The sequence below is a fragment of the Hirundo rustica genome, chromosome 21, assembly GCF_015227805.2.
Source record: "Hirundo rustica isolate bHirRus1 chromosome 21, bHirRus1.pri.v3, whole genome shotgun sequence".
Lineage (NCBI taxonomy): Eukaryota > Metazoa > Chordata > Aves > Passeriformes > Hirundinidae > Hirundo > Hirundo rustica.
Genome location: NC_053470.1, coordinates 426,066 through 444,710, shown reverse-complemented (window position 1 = coordinate 444,710; position 18,645 = coordinate 426,066). Strand labels below are relative to the sequence as shown.

General features: G+C 53.8%; 1 protein-coding gene across 9 annotated transcripts in view; it reads right to left on the bottom strand.

The window, feature by feature from the left end:
* The window catches only part of MID2 (midline 2), a 67,374-nt gene that overhangs the window by 10,837 nt on the left and 37,892 nt on the right, over nucleotides 1-18,645 (bottom strand). For all 9 annotated transcript variants that reach the window (XM_040083985.2, XM_040083980.2, XM_040083983.2 and 6 more), the window contains 5 exons: nucleotides 11,712-11,807; nucleotides 7,241-7,348; nucleotides 4,842-4,990; nucleotides 4,236-4,363; nucleotides 3,124-3,267 (listed from right to left, as the gene is read on the bottom strand). In XM_040083985.2, coding sequence (XP_039939919.1) covers nucleotides 3,124-3,267; nucleotides 4,236-4,363; nucleotides 4,842-4,990; nucleotides 7,241-7,348; nucleotides 11,712-11,807 — 625 coding nt within the window. The remainder of the gene's footprint in view (nucleotides 1-3,123; nucleotides 3,268-4,235; nucleotides 4,364-4,841; nucleotides 4,991-7,240; nucleotides 7,349-11,711; nucleotides 11,808-18,645) is intronic.

Below are 18,645 nucleotides of genomic sequence, written 5' to 3'. Positions count from 1 at the left end.
TGGGAAGTGATGGGGAAAGGGTGCAGAGAAAGGGAAATTCAGCCAGCAGCAACTTCCAGCCCGGGCAGACGGCAGCCCAGAAGCTGTTGGTGTCTGGGAGGGAGTGATGGTCATCATCATCCCACCACCACCCCACCATCACTCTCTCCCGTGTCTCTGCTCCCACAGGAAAACCTCCCTCCTGCTCCATGGCCCAGTATGCAATTCCAGCAGCAGAAAGGGATGTATTTGCACCCAAATCGATGTGTTTGCAACTGAATCTTGCTCCTGTCCCGGTCCTCAGTGCTCCAGAGTGGGAAGGAATAACCCACGGCTAAGGGAGGCTGATGCTTGGCTCCCTGAATAGATTGGTCTGCAGAGTGGTTCAAAGAAAATGAGCTCCCAGTGAAGGGATCCAGATGCTTGGAAATCATTCAGGAAGCTGAACTTCTTCCGGAAATGGGAAGGAATGAAGGATCCAAGACCATGGAGATGCCAAGCTGACTGCTGGAGTGATTTCCAGTGCCTGAGCTACAGGGCCTGGCATGTGTGGAAATGTAGTGCTGTACCTCAGGTGGGGTTCCAGGAAAGGGGAAAAGCCCTACATGGTGCCACTGAGGCTGTTCCAGCATGACTGGGATGAGGATCACCTGCAGCTGGCATGAGCACCTGAATAGCTGGAGCTGAGGGACAAGGATGCTGTGGGGCTCAGGGAAAACCACGGCAGCTATCCCAGCACAGGCTTTAAGCTGAAAGGAATAAAGGAAGCATGGAAGAAGTAGCTGGAGGCTCCTGGTGAGAGGTGAGGAGTGGCTTGTGAATTTGAGGTGACTTGAGAGGGGGTGTTTCAACATGTGCAGGACTGGGAGGCAGGAGCTGGGAATGCTCCACACCTCTTTTGCAATGGCTTCCAATTAATTTATCTTCAGTGGCTGGCTCAGCTGCAGGACAAGGCCAGGCTGCAGTCCCTGTCAAGCTGAATTTGGCTTGGGATTCACATGGGAATGGCCGAGGGGCACAGAGCAGTGTGATGTGAAGTAGAAAATAAAACAGATGTGATCCTGATTGCAGCCTGCACGCAGAGCTGCTCTCGTTGGAGCGCACAGCTTCCAGCTCGGCCTGGTCGGTGTCACCTTCCTGCAGAAGGACCAGCTGGGGATGCTGCATCAGGAAGAATGAGGTGGCTGAGATGTGACAACGAGAAGGACTTGACCTTCCAAAGTAGGTTTCTTTTGCAAAACAACCTCAAAGATCTTGGCCTTGAAGACCAACTTTCTCGCTCCTACCCTCACCAGAGCTTAAAAAAATCCCTTTTATTGTAGTATTCATCATCCATAAAAATGTCTGCCTCTTGCCAAGCTCTTGGCTTTGATGGAATCATGAAGGGGATGGGTTCCACAGGCCAACTCTGCACACCTTGGAAAGGTATTTCCTCTCCTGGTCAGGCTCCCAGCTCCTGCTCAGTGTTCCAGTGTCTCTTCACGCGAGTTCAGCCAGGGTTCACACAGTCCCATCACCCAAACTGTGCTATTCCAAGGGACAATAAGTTATTAATTTTCTTCTCAGGGATTGAACTGATTTCTTCACTCCCCCTACAAAGAACAACCTGGAGGTCGCTGGCTGGCCAAGGAGGACACTACTGACACGGAACCCTCTCAGCTCTCCTCCAGCACTATGCCAGCTGTTCTTCACTCTCGTGGTCTCCACAGCTCCTCATTTCCCAATGCCTGTGCCAGACCCTGGAGGTGGGCAGGTGACTCATTCCCAAGTCTGTCAGTGTATCGGACTCCAAGCCACATGCGTCCAAAGTGGCACGTGGGAAAAGGTGAGAGCTAGATCCCTCCCTGGCATTGTCCCAGGGCAAGGGCACAAGCTGCAGTAGGGGAAATCCTGAGTGGAAAAGGGCAAAATCCTCCTAGCTGAGGGTGAGGAAACACTAGACGCTCCATCCCTGGACAGTCCTTCTTCCTCAAGGAGCAAGCCCTGAGCAACCTGTCAGCCCAAACTGCAGAGAGCTGGCACAGGGACCTTCAGACATCCCTCTCTCGAAAACATGCAGTGACACCAGCAAGTCCCCATTTTGTCCGCAGCTGGAAGTGCAGGAGACGTGGAGCTGGTGGCCATCCAAGAGCAGAGCCAGAGAGGTGGCTGAGCTCTCCAGGCTTCCAGAGGACAAAGCGCTGGAGACAACATGCCCTAGCTGAGAAGGACAGGAGAGCCAAGCAGGACGGGTCTGGCGGCAGCAGCACCGGCACCCGACAGCCTCCATGGAAAGGAAATGCATCATCTCGTTTTCCAAAACAAGGGCAAAGGCTGGGGAGGTGAGATCCAGCTTGGAAAGTCACTGGGAACTTCCTCTGGCAGCTTCCTGCACATTTTAGAGTGCACTGAACAGCCTTCCGGAGCCGTGACACCGTGCTGCTGGTGCCAGCGTCCTTCCAGCCAGCAGGAAAGACTGACGGCAGCTAAACACCCGCTGTGAGGTACCCTGTCAGCACATCTCACGATGGCAAGTGCTGCTAGGAAAACCAGGAATAAAACTTTCTCACAAGCCACAGACCATCAGTGATTCTGTCCTCAGCCCTCCATCTCTGTGAGAAAAATCTGTGGTGGTGTGGAAAAACAACTAGGTATGGCAGTAATTTTCATGAGAAATTACCTGGAAATAGGCCAGAGGGTTTATAAACCACGTTAGTTACCAGCCACGGAGCAGCCAGCGCTGCTCTGTGTACGATCCCAGGCACACAGATCTGGGAGATGTGAGATGCACAGGAGCCTCCAATGGTCACGATGCTTCACCAAGTCAAGGCTGATGACACCAAGTGCAGACCAGAGCACCTCTGGGATGGCCCCCCCAGCACAGGGAGGTGTCCATTGCTCTGATCCACTAGCCCTTGGTAGATGCTTTGCTGCTGTTTCCTCCACAAATACCCAGCCTTTAAACCCATTGATGAACCTGAGAACCTTTTCCTTACAGAATGGGAGGGAGCTTAAAGCTGATCCAGTGACACCTCCTGCCAGTGGCAGGGACACTTTCCACTATCCCAGCTTGCTCCAACCTGGCCTTGGACACTTCCAGGAAAGGAGCAGCCACAGGTTGTCTGGGCTGGGGTTTCCTTGCTGAAGGGGAGTGTGGTGACTTACTGATGAAGTTGGCCTGGCCAGTGAAGATGGTGTACTGGAGCTCGTAGGAGCTGACGCTGAACTCATCCTCGGAGATCCAGTGCACGGTGATGGTGTCATGGGAGGCCGTGCAGAGCTCCTCACGGACTGACGGTGGGTTTGGTGCTGTGGGATGGCACAGACCACAGACTTGGGTCAGTTTGGGTTTTCCTTCCTTAAAAACCCAGGGCTCATGTTAGGACTGAGATGGGCTTGCAGCAGGAGTAGAATCTCTCAAAAACCACAACTCCCTCATATTATCTGTCACTGTGTTTCCCACTGAACTAAACTTTTTAGTTTAACAAGGCATCCAGAGGTCAGAGCACGGGGTTTTCACTGCTGCTCCATCACGTCTGACACCCTCACCCTGAAACAAGCTGAGAAACCACTTCCAAATCCACCTATTTCCCCGCACTGGTTGAGGATTAAGTCTTTTATCCCATAACAGATCCGGACATGCTTGTGCTAATCTTTCACTGAAAGCTGATCTGCTTCATGATGATAAAATCAGATTTGGATGAGCGAGGATGTCCTCACCTCCCTGGAGCTCTCATCCCTCCAGCGCTCCAGCACAGGCTGGTTCAGCAGTTGTTGGCTGCTCCCAGACCCCCGAGGGCAGCCATCAGTCTGTGCTGCAGCATCAGGGCAGCACTGAGGGGCCCACTGAGGTCCTGCCCAGCAAGGTTCATAATTTAGGACCACGTGACCCAGAAAAAGGGCAGAAAAAGGGAAATGCTAAAGCACAGGGTGCCTTAGAAGTACAATAATGGGTTAATTCATCATTTCTCCTCTGTAATCCTTACAGACCCTATATAATCCTTATCCCTCTTGCATCCTTACGGATATCAGCCTCCCCCAGCAGGTCATGGAGACCACAATTTTTAAGCTTTCTGGACTTCTCCATGGGATGGCAGGGTGAAACAGGAGGATGGGGACACATAACTGTCCTGGGGACAGCACAGGCCTTGCCCTGCCACAGCTGACCTGGTGCTTGTTACTGGTTAAGTCCTAAAATAGGTCTGCCAGCCCTTGGTGGAGCACAGGGCAGGGGGGCTGAGGGGAAGATACAGAGTGGAGCACACCTGAACACTCACCTGTTAGATAATCCAGCCCCTCCAACAGCTTCTTCTCTCTGGAAAAATCTAAAGCAAAGTTTTCAAAGGCATCATTAAAATTGATATCTGGTATCAGGACTTGCGAGGATGCAGTTGCCATGGCGACCCTGGAAGGAAAGAAGGGATCATCAGTACGCAGCAGGGTGCACGAGGGAGGCACAGGGATGGGGTGCCTCACCGTGCCTCACATGCTCTCAGGAAACCAGCTTGTACCTACAGGCCACTGCCCCCACCCAGGAGGATGGCCTAGCCTGGGGACACGTTCCCTGAGACTGGGGGGGCTCCATCTCTGGGGTTCACAGCTTTGACTGGCCCCTGAACTCCCTTTGGATTGGCATTTCCACCACTTTCCTACCCCAGGGATGGGGGCTTGCTTCCACAGTATTGTTAGGACCTGCCACACAGCAACTGGCCAGTGAGGGATGGGAACCTGACCCTGGGGTTTATTTGAGGACAGCACAGTGGGAGGCTGCAGGGATGGTTGGGGATCTCCAGGGGAGTGACTGGAGGGGACTTGGATCATCTCTGGGCAGGGACCTACAAGCAGGGGCCAGCTCCAGCAGCAGCGTCCCGAGCCCAGCCCACCTCTCGGCCACGTTCCTGGCAGTCTGCAGGAAGCGTGCGTGGTCGTTCTCCTTCAGGATGTGCTCAGCCTGGTTGATGAGGACCGTGGAGCGCTCCAGGCACTGCCGGCAGTTGGCAACCTGCTGGGCCAGCTTCCGCAGCTTCATCACCTGTTGGAGGAGCAGAGGGACACAGCAGCGCTCAGCAGCTTGAGAGGCACAGAGGGAGCCCCATCCTGGCCACGGTAAATTTTGCTTGGAGCGGGAAAGTCCCAGGGCACAACCTGCGCCCGCTCTGAGGGTCCCACGTGTGACGGACACTGGAAAGCAACGCACCCTCTCTCTGCTCCTCCCATGTAAATACAATTGTCACCCCTCATATGCTGGCCTGAAGAGAGCAGGCTGCCATGAGACTCCTGCCAGTCACTCAGCACAGGGCAAAGGAACCTCAGAAACAGGGAAAGCATTTACAGAGCTGATGGAAAACATCACGTTCACAGCTGCTGAACTGAACTGCTGGGTGATCAAGGTGTGAGGGAATCTGCATGTTCTCCCCCTCCCTTCTCCCAGGCTCCATACATCAGTTGGGCCGTTTGTCAGGAAAAGCAGGGCAGAACAAATGGAAAACCAAATGGCAATCCAGCAGGAAAGCAGAATTCCTCGCTCCTCAGCTGGAGCACTTCAAACTAGCCACAGCTTCCAGAGGTTACTCCTTTCTCCATTGGTTCTGCAGAGGGTTTGGGCACTCATCTGTGCCCTTCGCCTCTACCCAGCTACCAGCTGTAGGAAAACAACATCCTGGAGCTACCAGATCATTCTAAGCATGGCTGGAACTGGACAGCAGAGCCTGGAACCGTCAAGGAAGAGGGTGGGAAGAGCAAGCAGACAGACAGATGGACTGGCAGACGGCACCATTACATAAAATATGTTTCCTGGAGTGCTTGGGGTAGAAGCAGGATTTCAAAGCTCCCACTGTTGCCAGGGTGTCCTGGAGCCATGCCGGTGGCTCTTCTGCCTACACACGCAGTGGAACCCACTCCCAAACTGCCTGGGCAGCATCTGTATTTGGGGCTTGGCCACACGGTGGGAGTACCATGGTGGGACCCCAGTGCACACCCAAACTTAGTGAGAACAGCAGTGGGGTCATGCAGGCTCCCCTGGGCACCCTCAGAGCTACACCCCTCTAGCTCTCACTGCTGCACATGGAGAGCCCAGAAGGTGAGGCTGATGTCTCAAGCACCAACAGCTAGATAGCTGCAGAGCCAGCTGAGGGCTGTTGAGGCTGGAGAAGAGGCCCCAGGGAAGTAGGGAAGCACAGTCCTGGGACAAACATCCTTGCTGTGATAAGCACAACACAGCACAGGAGTGAGCTGGAGCAGTGGCACGGACTGCAGGGGGACCAAGACCACCAAAGACCTCTGAAGCCTCTGACCCATTTCCTGAAAGGTCTGGAAGAATGGACTGTGCATGAGAACTGATTTGCAGAGCAAGTGAGAACTCCCCAGGGCAGGCAAAACTTATCTATACAAAGGTCCCCCCAGGAAGCACAGGCAGTGCCCCCAGGACCCTGGACACTCTGTTAACTGGACTGATGCTTGAACCAGGACTGATGATCTCCATTCTTCCTTTCTCTCTCTCCTGCTTTAATGCACCTCCCCATCTCTCTTCCCTTTCACCCTACCCCTTTATCCAAAACCCACCGCTGTGTGCTTATACTGGGAGACCGGTACATAACAATTTCCATGCCAAAAAAGTTATTTGTAATTGACTAATAAAACTCAAAGCTTTTCCTGACCCTCTGACATTTGTCATTCCTTTCAACCATGAGCATCTATGAATCTTGGGTGCTCCCTTCCCCTTTGGGGTGGGATGCTACATGTAGAAACCACTGGGAAACACCTGGAACCATTGGAGGAAAGGTCCAAACACACCCACAAATATGAAGGCGAGAAGCAGCTCACCCCCAGCTGTGCTGCAATGCAAGGGAATGCAGCCTCTGCTCTCTCTGCAGCACTGGACTGCAGCCCTTCAGTATTAATTCCACATTATTCTATTAGAACCACAGTGGTGAAGAGCCCCGAGGAAGCTGTCTGGAGTGATCCAAGCCTCTGCACCAACTTGTCACGCTATCCAACACACTGTTCCTCCCCCAGTCTCAGCCAGCACATGCTTTGTCCTTGGCAGAGGAACCCTGGGACAGCAGCAGTTCGGACAAGGAGATGCACCGGTGCTGCCCCAAGCAAACCCTTCATGGCAAGGCGAGACACCCTGGCACAGCCCCTCTGCCCAGGGCTGGCACATCCCAGCATCGCTGGCTGAGGGAGCGCTGTTCCTAGACAGGAGGGGCAGACCCCGCAGCAGCCACCCTGTGGGCACAGGAGGGGATCTGGGACCAGGGACACTTGAGCTGGGACCCCTCACCTTTGTCTCCTTGATCTTGACGGCGATGACCTGTTTGCGCTGGCGGATGATCTCCATCAGCTCATCGCACTCCTCCATCAGCTTGGCCTCGTGCATGGCCGTGTTCACCTGGCCAGGAACAGCAGCACACAGGTGTTGGGAGGGACACACAACACACAGATTTTAGGAGGGACACACGACCCACAGCTGCTGGGAAGGACACACAACACACTCTCATGGCTGTGCTCACAGTGGTGCCCACAGACTGCAGTGGGGGCACAAGCAGAGATTCCAGTCCCCTGCCTCCAGGGCAGACCAGTATCCATGGGAGGGAGGACAGGACAGGACAGGACAGGACAGGGGGGAATGCACTTCCTGGAAGAGGAATCAAGCCCTAGCACTTCACTAAAGCATACTACAGGACAGAAATCAGTTTTCCTCATTTTATACTCCCAAATCCCTCTGAAACAAGACAGCCTTGAGTGAACCACGTTTTTGCTACAGGATCTTTTTTTAAACCTGGCCAGCAGATTATGCAACACTGGAGTGGGAGCCAGCTGATGGTCTGCAAAGAGAGCTCCACTGAGGAAAGCAGCAGAAAATCTTCCCAATCTGCTGCATGTGGAGGGGGGCGGGGAACAGCCCTGGAGTTTGGAGCCTGCAGCAAGCTGCTGTGGCAGAGCTGCTGAGGCAGAGCCAGCAGCACCTCAGTCCCTCAAAAGCTGTGTGCCCACAGGGATGGCTGTCACCCCAACTTCCCAGGAACACAAACCTGGACTCCTTCTCTCATTCAGCTTCTGGGTCACATGAGGATGAGGGAAGATGAAGCTGAAGGCTGTGCACAGCAAAGAGCAGGAAGGAAATGTTGGGCCAAGGGACAGGAGGGGAGGTTGGGGCACCTCAGCACAGCCCTGGGTCCATCCGCCCAAGGGTCCAGCTCAGGCCTAGAGCATTCCTCTTCCAGAATGGCTACAGGACAACATAAATCTGTAGCCATCCACAGCCTACATCTGAAAACCTGACCAAGCAAGAAATCTGCCCTGAACCAGGTTCATGTTCTGGGGGGCTGAAGGCAGGTAAAGTTGCAGAGGACCACACCAGATTCCCTTTCCCAGTTGCCTTCTGCCAAAAAATAAGCGTTTTCCAGGCTGGGATTTCCCCAAAGGGCCAACAGAGCATGGAGGGGATACTGCAGACCAGCACTGCCCCACTGGCAAATCCCTGGCTCAAGAGCACCTGGACACTGGCCAAACCACTCTGCAGGGATGAACCAGCTTCCAGGTAAATGCTGGGTTTGGGGGTGAAGACTCAGCAGGTGCTACGGCTGCAGGAAAGCTGGGCAGCTTTTAGTTGTAACAAGGGAGAGAAAAAATATTTCACCCACCTAAGTGGTGGGGGAGAATGTGCTAGGAACAACAGTCCTGGAATAAACTCAGCTCTGGGAAAAGCCTGTCCTGCACCTTATGGAGATGAGAAACAGCATCTCAGCCCACATCTGAGCCTGATTCACGCACAGACAAACCTCCTCCAGCACACCCCAGCAACTCGGGGATGGACCCACCTCCACAGTTGTCAGGCTGTAATGCAAGAGGTAACCAAAAGTATGTATTCTATTACCATCTGTTAAAACTAGGTGGGGCAGTGTTTTTTTATCTCTTCCATTCCTCATAACTCCAGGTGGGGTTATCTTCTGTTAATGGGCCAGCTGTTAAAACCAGGTGGGGCAGTGCTCTTTATCTCTTCCAGGACCCATCCTCCCTGCAGGGGATCTCTGCTGTTCATGGGCCATCGAGGCTCACTGCCTGGCTGATACAATTCCATCATCCATGGGGAGATGCTCCACCCAGCATGAGGAGCAAAGCATTCCGACCTGGATAAAATCCGAGATTCGGAACACCAGGGCAGCCTGTTTCTTCCAGAGGAAGACTGGACCCATCTCACCACCACTGGACCTTCAGAGGAAAACTACCCTTCTAAAGGATCGTTACTTCAACAGAACCACATCTGTCACTCCAGGAGGACTGCAGCCACAATTTAATTGGACACTTACCAACACCCTGACCAACAGGGTGTCAGGTTGTATTCTGACACTGTCAGTGTTTTCTTTTAGTTTGTTTGGTTTTCAGTACCGCCACATTTTAATTCTCCTAGTAAGGAACTGTTACTCCTATTCCCAAATCTTCACTTGAAAGCCCCTTAATTCCAAAATTATAATAATTCGGAGGGAGAGAGTTTACATCTTCAAGGGAGGCTCCTGCCTTCCTTAGCAGACACCTGTCTTTTCAAACCAAGACAACAGTCCTCCACAGGTTTTTGGTTGTGTAGCAGCTGTGCCATGGGGATACCAGGAGCTCACACTGAGGCTGCCGTGACACAGAGGCTGTAGTCCCATGGCACACGTGCAGCTTCTGCTCTCCCCACAGCGGGGACATTGGGCTGGTACCATCTGTATTTTACAAACTCAGCTTCTCTGCAGGGTTGTTATCTGCTCTCTTTGGTCCACATTCCCACCACTGCCACAGGATTTGGCCATTTCAACCTCTCTCAGTGCCGTCTCCCATGCACCAGAGTCACTCTCAGGGGCAGCACAGGCTCAGGGCCTCGAGGACACTTGCAGTGCCCTTGTCGGGTGAACCTCTGTCCCTCAAGGAGTTGGTGGCACCATTCCCTGGACATGTAATGAGATTTACACTGAATGCATCTGAGGGGCAGAGTACATGGGGATTGCATGTGCCTGCCTGTGTGCCATGTCTGCAAATAGCTCAAAAGCAAAATTCTCTGGAATCAGATTGATGGGGAGCACAGATATTTTCTGCTTCACAGTTTACTGTGCTCTCTGCGAAGGTGCCTCCGAGGGCCTGGCTGCGCATTCAGCATAGCTGAATGCTGTTATTTGAACTGTTATTTTAAGCAGAGCATCTGACAAAGCTGAAAACTCCCAAACTCTGTCAAAAAGGACAGTTTAGAGATATCAGACTCTGAGGGTCAGACAAAAATACCAAATATCTTTCAATTTATCCTACGTCAGATCATTAAGACATTGGAGCTGGATGAAAAGGAAGAGGTTTGGATGGACATCCAGCCACATCCCTGCTCCATCCCTGGTTGGTTCTTAGAGCCAAAGCATGGCCCATCAGAGCAGCAAGGGCTGGTGACTGTCACCAGAGCTCTGCAAGGGCATCCTAGCTCCTTCTCTCTCTGCCAAGCATCCATTTGCTATCTGTGTTCCCAGACTCAGCCCAAATCCACTGAGCCCTGGGGAAGAGGAAGCCCAGGAGAGACAGCTCCAACAAAGGCATTCCTACTGCAGTGATGCACAAGCAGAGAGAAGCAGGACAACACCTGCGACATAGCAGGCCAGCACTGCTGCAGAACCAAGTGGGATTTTTCTGCTCCTTATTTTGGCTGGAAGTTCAGAGTTCCTCAGCCCCCCTCTTTCTTCTCTTTGCACATTGTGACAGTGGCTGCCAGTTACAGGCGGCACACTCGACCCTGCTGGCACTCACAAAAAGGCCTTCTGCCCTCACTTCCTCTTGCCAGATCATCAGGGCATTATCGAGGGAATGAAGAAAAAAGCGCTGATGCTGCCTGCAGAAACTGCAGGGCTTGAAGTACCTTGACGGCCCCAAAGCCCCGGCTGCTCTGAGAGGCAGGTGGTCAAGGACAGGCTGCAGCTCCCTGAGCAAATGCATCATAGATGCTTTGCTGTGGGCAAATGGCTCCCCCAGCACAGGAGGATCCCTGGTGTTGCTGCAGCACACATGCATCCTGCTGCAGCACCCTTGCATCCTGCCATAGCATCTCTCCGTCTTACAGCATCCTGAGGCAACATCCCCATATCCCACCACAGCACTCCTGCATCCTGCTGGCTGCTGGGCTCCTGGGATGGCTTGGGGGGAGTGCAGGGGAGGCACAGGAGTTGCACACCCCACAAGGCCTGGGGTGTCGAGGGTGAAATAAACAACTGTTGCATTCCCTCATGCACTGGCAAACTCCCCCTGAATCAATGGCTGTGATCCCAGCTGCAGCCTGGGGTTTAGTCCTATGGGAAGCTGATGGTTCAAGGAATTGCTGCATGCTTGGTGTCACACAGCTGAGACCTCTTTGCAGGCTCAGTGTCACCCAGTTGATGAGCCTTGTTACAGGCTCAGTGTCACCTGGCTGAGCCTTGTTTCCACACTCGGTTTCACTCGGTCTTCCACCAAAAGCAGCTGCTGCCCCCAGCGCAGAGCAGTGGGCAGGTCCTCCCGCCTGGAGCCAGCTCAGCAGCCCATGTCTCTTCTCAGTGGCTCCCAATCATGCCAACTCCTTCAGACCCCTGAGAACCATCCCTGTGTCCTCCACTGCTTGGGACTACCCCCCACGCTCATCTCTGCTCCCAGAGGAGCCCCAGGAGCCCCAGGAAAGGACTCTGGGGTGATCCACGCATTGCCTCCCTTGAGCTGGGAGCTGTCCCAGGCTCCTCCCCCAGCCCCTCCTGGCCCTCACCCACCTCCACTTGCTGGCAGATCTGTATCAGCTTGGCCATCTGGTTTTCCAGTTCGCTGTTGCGTTTAACCAGGTTGGTGAGATTTGTCTCCAGGGTTTGCTGCAGGTCCAGAAATGGGAGAAAGAGGAAAAATACAGAGATCAGCAAAGCTGGAGTGTCCCCAGTCCCCTGCCAGGAACTGAGACCCTCTGCCACCCAGCACACTGCCTGAAGGAGGGGCACTGGAATAACTTTGGGCAAGGCTCCTGGGGGTCCTCGGCAGCTCCTGCCCATACCAGCAGGCTGTGCCATGGGGGGACACTGAGCCCAGCACTGCAGTCACCCTGGGGTGTCACTACCTGGAGAGGACAGTGTGAGTGTCTGCCCTTTGCCACTCCTTTGGAGAACAAATTTTGACTATTTTCATCAATTTTGCTCTGCACAGGGTGAGGGAGATGAACAAGAGCCTGATGAGCCATGGGAGGGGGATGTCTCCTTTGCCAACCACTTCATCTGGAGCTACAGTGGTACGGGCAAGGGAGAGCTCAGCTGCACTGCTGGCTTTCAGTCCCCAGCCACACTGCCCTTTGCTCACTAGAGCAGATCTCCGCCAGCAGATCATGGCCACTGGATTACAGCCAGCAGATCACAGCCAGTGGATCTGGGCCAGAAGACTGTGAGTGGTGGAGCATGGGCAGTGGATCCCAGCCAGCAGCTCTTGATCTGGAAGTCATGACCAGTGGATCATGGCCAGCAGATCTCTGCCAGCAGATCATGACCCGAGAGGACAGGGATGCCTGGGCCTGCTTTGGTGCCCACAGGCTGCACTGTTCTGGGAGAAGAGAGGGAATCCAGTGAAGCACAGATGAAGATGCCATTTGAGGGGTATCAATACCCATGGCCATGGGGGAACACAGTTTGTGGGTGTTAATTTCGGAGACACAGCGTCGCCAGTTCCATGTGCTCTGCTAAGAGGAATGCTTCGTAACAAAGAACCTGTTGCAGCACTTGGCAGGAAATGAGATCCTATTAATATTTTAAACTCCAGGGCTGAAGAGGGTCCCTGAGGTGGTTCATTCATCTGCAGGTAGGAACTGCAGTCTGAGGCTTTCATCTGACTCCAGCAGACCCATAAACATGGCCACTCTCAACACAGATGGGTAATTGGGGGCTACTGAGCCAGGAGAACTTGAATCACAGCCACAGAGCACAGGCAGAGCACTAATTCCTGAAAAAACACTGGCCTCTAAAATACCCCAAGCTCATTTGCAACCCTGAAAATTGCTGGCCAAGGGCGAGTGAGGCAGAATGCAGGAACAAGCTGGAGAAATGGAATAAAATCCAGGGAGCCTTGGTATGCCAGAAGGGTTTGCAGAGTGGGGTATGGATAATGGAAAAGCCAGCTGCTCCCGCCCCTCTCTCCTCACAGCCCAATATTATAAACATCATTTCACTACAGGAACTAACATTTCACTTGCTAATTACCTCCCTCATCACCAGCGTGGCTGCACTGAGGTTTGAAGCTTTGAACTCACACCAACCTGCTTTCATCTTGCAGGGTGTGATGGAGGGCAGGGCGGGGGGCTGGGGTACAGCTTTGAAGCACACATGCCCACACCCCATTTGCAGCATCCCAAGTTTTCTAGGGGACGGCATCACTCCTCCCGTCCACAAACACACACAAACCCTGTCCCCAAGCACCAATCCTTTCATCACACATTTCTGTGGCAATGCTGAGGCAATTGGAGGTGCTGTACTGGTGTCAGCGATGGTTCCACAGCCCTTTGCTGCTTCCCTCCCCCTCACTGCGTCCACAGACCCTTGCTGCCAGCCCCTTTGCATCCCAGAAAAGCACAGATGGAATGTTTCCATCTGTTTGACGGGCTGAAACAAATAAAATGGGCTTGAAGCCTGGATCACACCAGCTGGTTATTTTGTAGGTGTATATAAATTACAGCAATTACAGGGTTTGGATTTTAATTGCTTTATAAAATGCCCGTCATTTCCCCAAACCTCCACCTTCTGTCCTGAAATACAAATAGGTGATTTCTCTACAACTGGGGACACAAGTGAGAAAAAGTGATAAAAAGGCCTTGAGCAGGAGTCACTGGTGCTCTGTGGGGGCCTGGATCAGCCAGGGACAGCAGGACCAGAGAGGGAGATGCCCAGGTGCCTTGGGACAGGCTGAACCTCCTCCACCCTGAGCGTCAAGGACACAGAGGATGGAACCCTCCCACGACTCCAACAGAGCAGCTCAGCTCCTGCAGCCCTTTACCTGCCAGTGACCAGATGCACAATAAATCCACTCCCACCCAGCCAGAGGAGAGCAATCACACAGCGCTGGCCTGCAAGTACCAATGCTCATGTTTGTTCAGTTACAGGCACAATGGGCAACAACTCGATTCTCCTTTTCCTCCAAATAACAAACAAACCGTTGAACTAAACATGGATTTCTCTGTTTGAAGAAGACATCAAGGTTGCAGGCTCAAGACAACTTCAGGAACTATAAATACATGGTGTCCTCCTGGTCCCTGTGCTTCATCAAACGCAGCCTTGGCTGCACCTGGCCAGAGCTGCTCTCCATGGCCAGTCCCAGCTCATCCACCAGGCCAGAAGCTGGTTCCCTCTGGGAAACACTGCCAGCCTTGTGGCTTTAACCAGCTGAGAGATGGAACAGAGCAGGCTCTGAGACTCAAGCAGGTGGCCAAAGAACAGGCTCCCCACACATCACACAGGCTGAGGGGTCCAAGTCCCCAGGGGTTTGGACCATGCAAGTCTCAGGTCTCCTCCACCTGTGGGTGTGGGATGGGAGGATCTGGAGAACCCTGGAGCCGGGAAAGCCTAGGGACAGGAATGCAGGGGTGGTGAGTGGCTGCTGCCATCCCTCAGTGCTGCTCTGAGGGGCGAGAGACAGCCTGGCACAGTGGAACAGAGGGAGTCCTTTGGCTCTGCCTTACCCCAGACAGGTTTCTGCATTTATCTTCATGGGAAGGCAGCCAAAACTGGAGAGTGATACTTCCAGTGATTTACTCAGGGCTTTTCTCATTGCTCCTGTTCATCAATAACCGCTTCCAATAATGGAGTTGAATCCCTGCCCTGATCCTCCTGCGCACCACAAACACAAACCACGCGTGCATCCGCAAACCCACGTGCAGGCACACAGGCACCAAGTCAAACCCACTCCTAAATGCTCCCTGCATGCCAAAGCAGCAGGAAAAACAGTTCCTGGAAGGCACCAGCGTTCACCAGCTTCACGTGGACAGGGCAGGGGACGAGCACCAGCGGTGGCCATCTGGGATCGCTGCCACGCTGAGTACGCACAGTCAAGCCCTCGGGGCTGAGGACGTGCTGCCAGGTCCCAGCACGGGGCAGGGTTCCTGCTCAATGTCCTCTGACTTGTTTTGGAGCAGCACAGCGAAGCCACATACTGCCAGGACATTGCCCAGGGCGTCAGGAGTCTACCATGGAGCCCCTGAGGGAGCTGCTCATTTTTTAAAACCACGAAGTTGTTGATAGCATGGGGCAGCTGTAATCGCACTGGAGCTGTGGGAACCTCCACCCGTCCCTGTTCCTGGCCGAAACACTGCTCTGAGCTGAGCTCCTGCCCCAGGCACCCCCTGGGGGATGATGGAATTGCCATGGTTTGTCTCAGGAATGCTGGGGAAACTTTCTGGGGAAGCAGCAGCTGGACAGGGTGACCTGCAGGGAATGACCTCCCACCAGGGTCCTTCCAACCCCATCTCCTCGGAGGGGATTTTGGAGCAGGACAGTGACAGTGGGGTCGGTACAGCGTCCTCTCGCTCCACTGGCAGCTGCCTCTGCGCTGCCAAACTAAAATCACAGAAGTTTGGATGGGACCTTAAAGCTCATCTCATACAACTCCTTGCCATGGGCAGGGACACCTTCCACTACCCCAGGGCGCTCCAAGCCCTGTCCAGCCTGGCCTTGGACACTTCCAAGGCATTGACAGCACGGCACAGATCAGGCTCCTCTCACTGAGAGCAGGTCGAGAGCCTGGCACTGCTCCTGTGCCAGCAGATGCTCCCAGTCCCACCTCCCCTTCCTATGGCTGCACACAGGCCTGAACATTGCACTGCCCACTGCCAGCCCTGGCAGCACCACATCCAGGTGATTTGAACTGTAAGAGGGGAAATGCAGGTTAGACATATGGAAGAAATTCTTTCCTGTGAGGGTGGTGAGGTCCTGGCACAGCGTCCCCAGATAAGCTGTGGCTGCCTCATCCCTGGAAGTGTCCAAGGCCAGGTTGGACAGGCTTGGAGCAACCTGAGATAGTGAAAGGTGTCCCTGTCCAGGAAGAGGGGTAGAGCAAGATGAGCTAAAGGTCTCTTCCAACCCAAACCATTCCCCGATTCCACAATTCTATGTTTAGAATCAATTCCCACCACCAAGGAAAAAAAAAAAAAAACAAAAAACTTCGGGGAGAAATATGCAAAGCTAGTCAGCTACTGGGCTTTGCTCAGAAAATGTCCCTAGACAATGGGACAAGTGACAAAGAGACAGGACTGAGCTGCCATGTGTGACACTAATGCATTTTAAGTTGCTTTGGAGTGAAATAGACTGAGCAAGAGCTGAAACCTCTGACAGCATTCGGGGCTGCTGTCACCCCAATGGCAGAGCTGACCTAGAAACCAAGTGTCTCTGCATGAGATGGGGCTGGGGCAGGGGAGGCTCTGATGGTGCTGAAGAGTCAAGAGCCAGAACCTGGGCCAGGCAAAGGGGCTCTGGCAGTGACCCTCAGCACGGAGGGGATAGGGACCAGGGTGATGCACTTGACCCACACACACGAGAGGGTGCGACAACATGCCCCACGTCCCCTGATCAGTCTGACCAATAAAAGAGCAGCTCCAAACCCATTCATCAGGTTTAATCCCTGATGAGCTATCAGGCTTAAACCCTGACTGCTTCCTTCTATGCTCACCTTCAGTTGGGAAGCAGCTCTGGAGGGAAGCTCCCTAGAGGGAACAGGACTGGGATGCAGCTGACTCTTGGGTAGGTTTGTCACAGCCAGAGCTCCCAGCCACATCCATCGTGAGCCCTGTGGTGGGAGTCACCCACGTTACCTAGGCACAGAGTGCCCCAGCTATGTCCCCAGCACCCAGCCTGGGGGCGGCTCCAGCTCCTCCCCTACACCTCACAGAAAGCACAGGGTAATCCCAGCCTGACAAAACCTAGGGCTGGATCCTGCTCGCAGTGGGGTAAATCCACCATTTCAGTGGCCGTGCTCCAATTTGTAAAGGGGATGAAAGAAAGGAAGGAACCATCAAGAGTCCATAGGAGCAGCTGTGCTGGGCTGAGCAGGGCTGGGGGGCAGGCAGGCAGGTGGGATGCACGCTCCTCCACACGGCATTCCAGTGCGAGCTGCATCAGCACTTACTGTTGTCTTGTGTCTCATTGGGAATTTAAATTGAGGAGAGAAAAGCTAAAGCAGAAAACCCCGAGTAAACAGGGTGAGGGATTTGCAGCCACTGCACGTGTGCTGCCGAATCAGCACATCCCGGATTTGTGTCTTGTCAGCTCTTCTGCAGCATCTTCTCTTGGGCCGAGCCAACCAGCATCGCCTGAACCTGCCTGGCTGTGGGGAGCAAATCTGCCACTTGTCCCATCACACGAGCTAAAAGCACACCCCACATCTGTCATGCAGCTGCCTCACCCATGGGGAGGTGTCACTCATACCCACATCCTATGGGACACCATTTCCAGCGCCACACATCTCCGCAGCTCCAGCAGAGCTCCTGCCTTTCTGGGGTACATCTCAGCTGAAGAAATGAGAGGGACAGAAATGGCTGCAGGTAAAATTTGCTGTCACCTGTTGAAGTGACCTAGGGTCCCACCCACTTCCTCCCAATGCCTCACTCCTTGGCCTCTGTTACCCAGAAATGTGAGCGAATGTTCCAGCTCCTACAGACAACCTGAGGGGTGCGGAGTGCCGCTACTTCTCCTGTAAATCAAAGCTGGCCTGGGGAAAAGTCACAAGGGGGAAAAGTCGCACAAATTAGTTTAATGTTGTTGTTTCTCCAAAGTCGCTGATTAGTTGCAGATTTGGTCTGAGCATTATTTTGGCAAGGTTTGTGTCCGGCTGCCTGGTGCAGCTCCAGAGCGCACATTCCCTGTTCCTCAATTACCCCTGTCCCTGTGCTACTTAACAGCAGCAGGGGCCTCGCTTCCAAAAATATTCCTTCAGGCAAAATACTGTAAGAGCCCAAACACCTGGAAGTCCTTGGCACAGCCATCCTACTGACTGCAGGGAGAAGAGGAATGGCTAGAGGTGGTAGAGAACCTCTGCTGCTGGAGCTCGGCCACACACTCTTCTCCCATGGAATGAGCTGTTCCTTGGCTAGATTAATTTCATTACCTTGCTAACAATGCTGGGCGGCACAGACACACGGGGACACTGCTCCAACACTGCTCCTTTAGGCTCAGCTCATCCCAGCAGCCACAGACACACAGGGACTCTGCTCCAACACTGCTCCTTTAGGCTCAGCTCATCCCAGCAGCCACAGACACACGGGGACACTGCTCCAACACTGCTCCTTTAGGCTCAGCTCATCCCAGCAGCCACAGACACACGGGGACTCTGCTCCAACACTGCTCCTTTAGGCTCAGCTCATCCCAGCAGCCACAGACACACGGGGACTCTGCTCCAACACTGCTCCTTTAGGCTCAGCTCATCCCAGCAGCCACAGACACACGGGGACTCTGCTCCAACACTGCTCCTTTAGGCTCAGCTCATCCCAGCAGCCACAGACACACGGGGACTCTGCTCCAACACTGCTCCTTTAGGCTCAGCTCATCCCAGCGGTCACAGACACATGGGGACACTGCTCCAACACTGCTCCTTTAGGCTCAGCTCATCCCAGCAGCCACAGACACATGGGGACACTGCTCCAACACTGCTCCTTTAGGCAGCTCACCCCAGCAGCCACAGACACACGGGGAC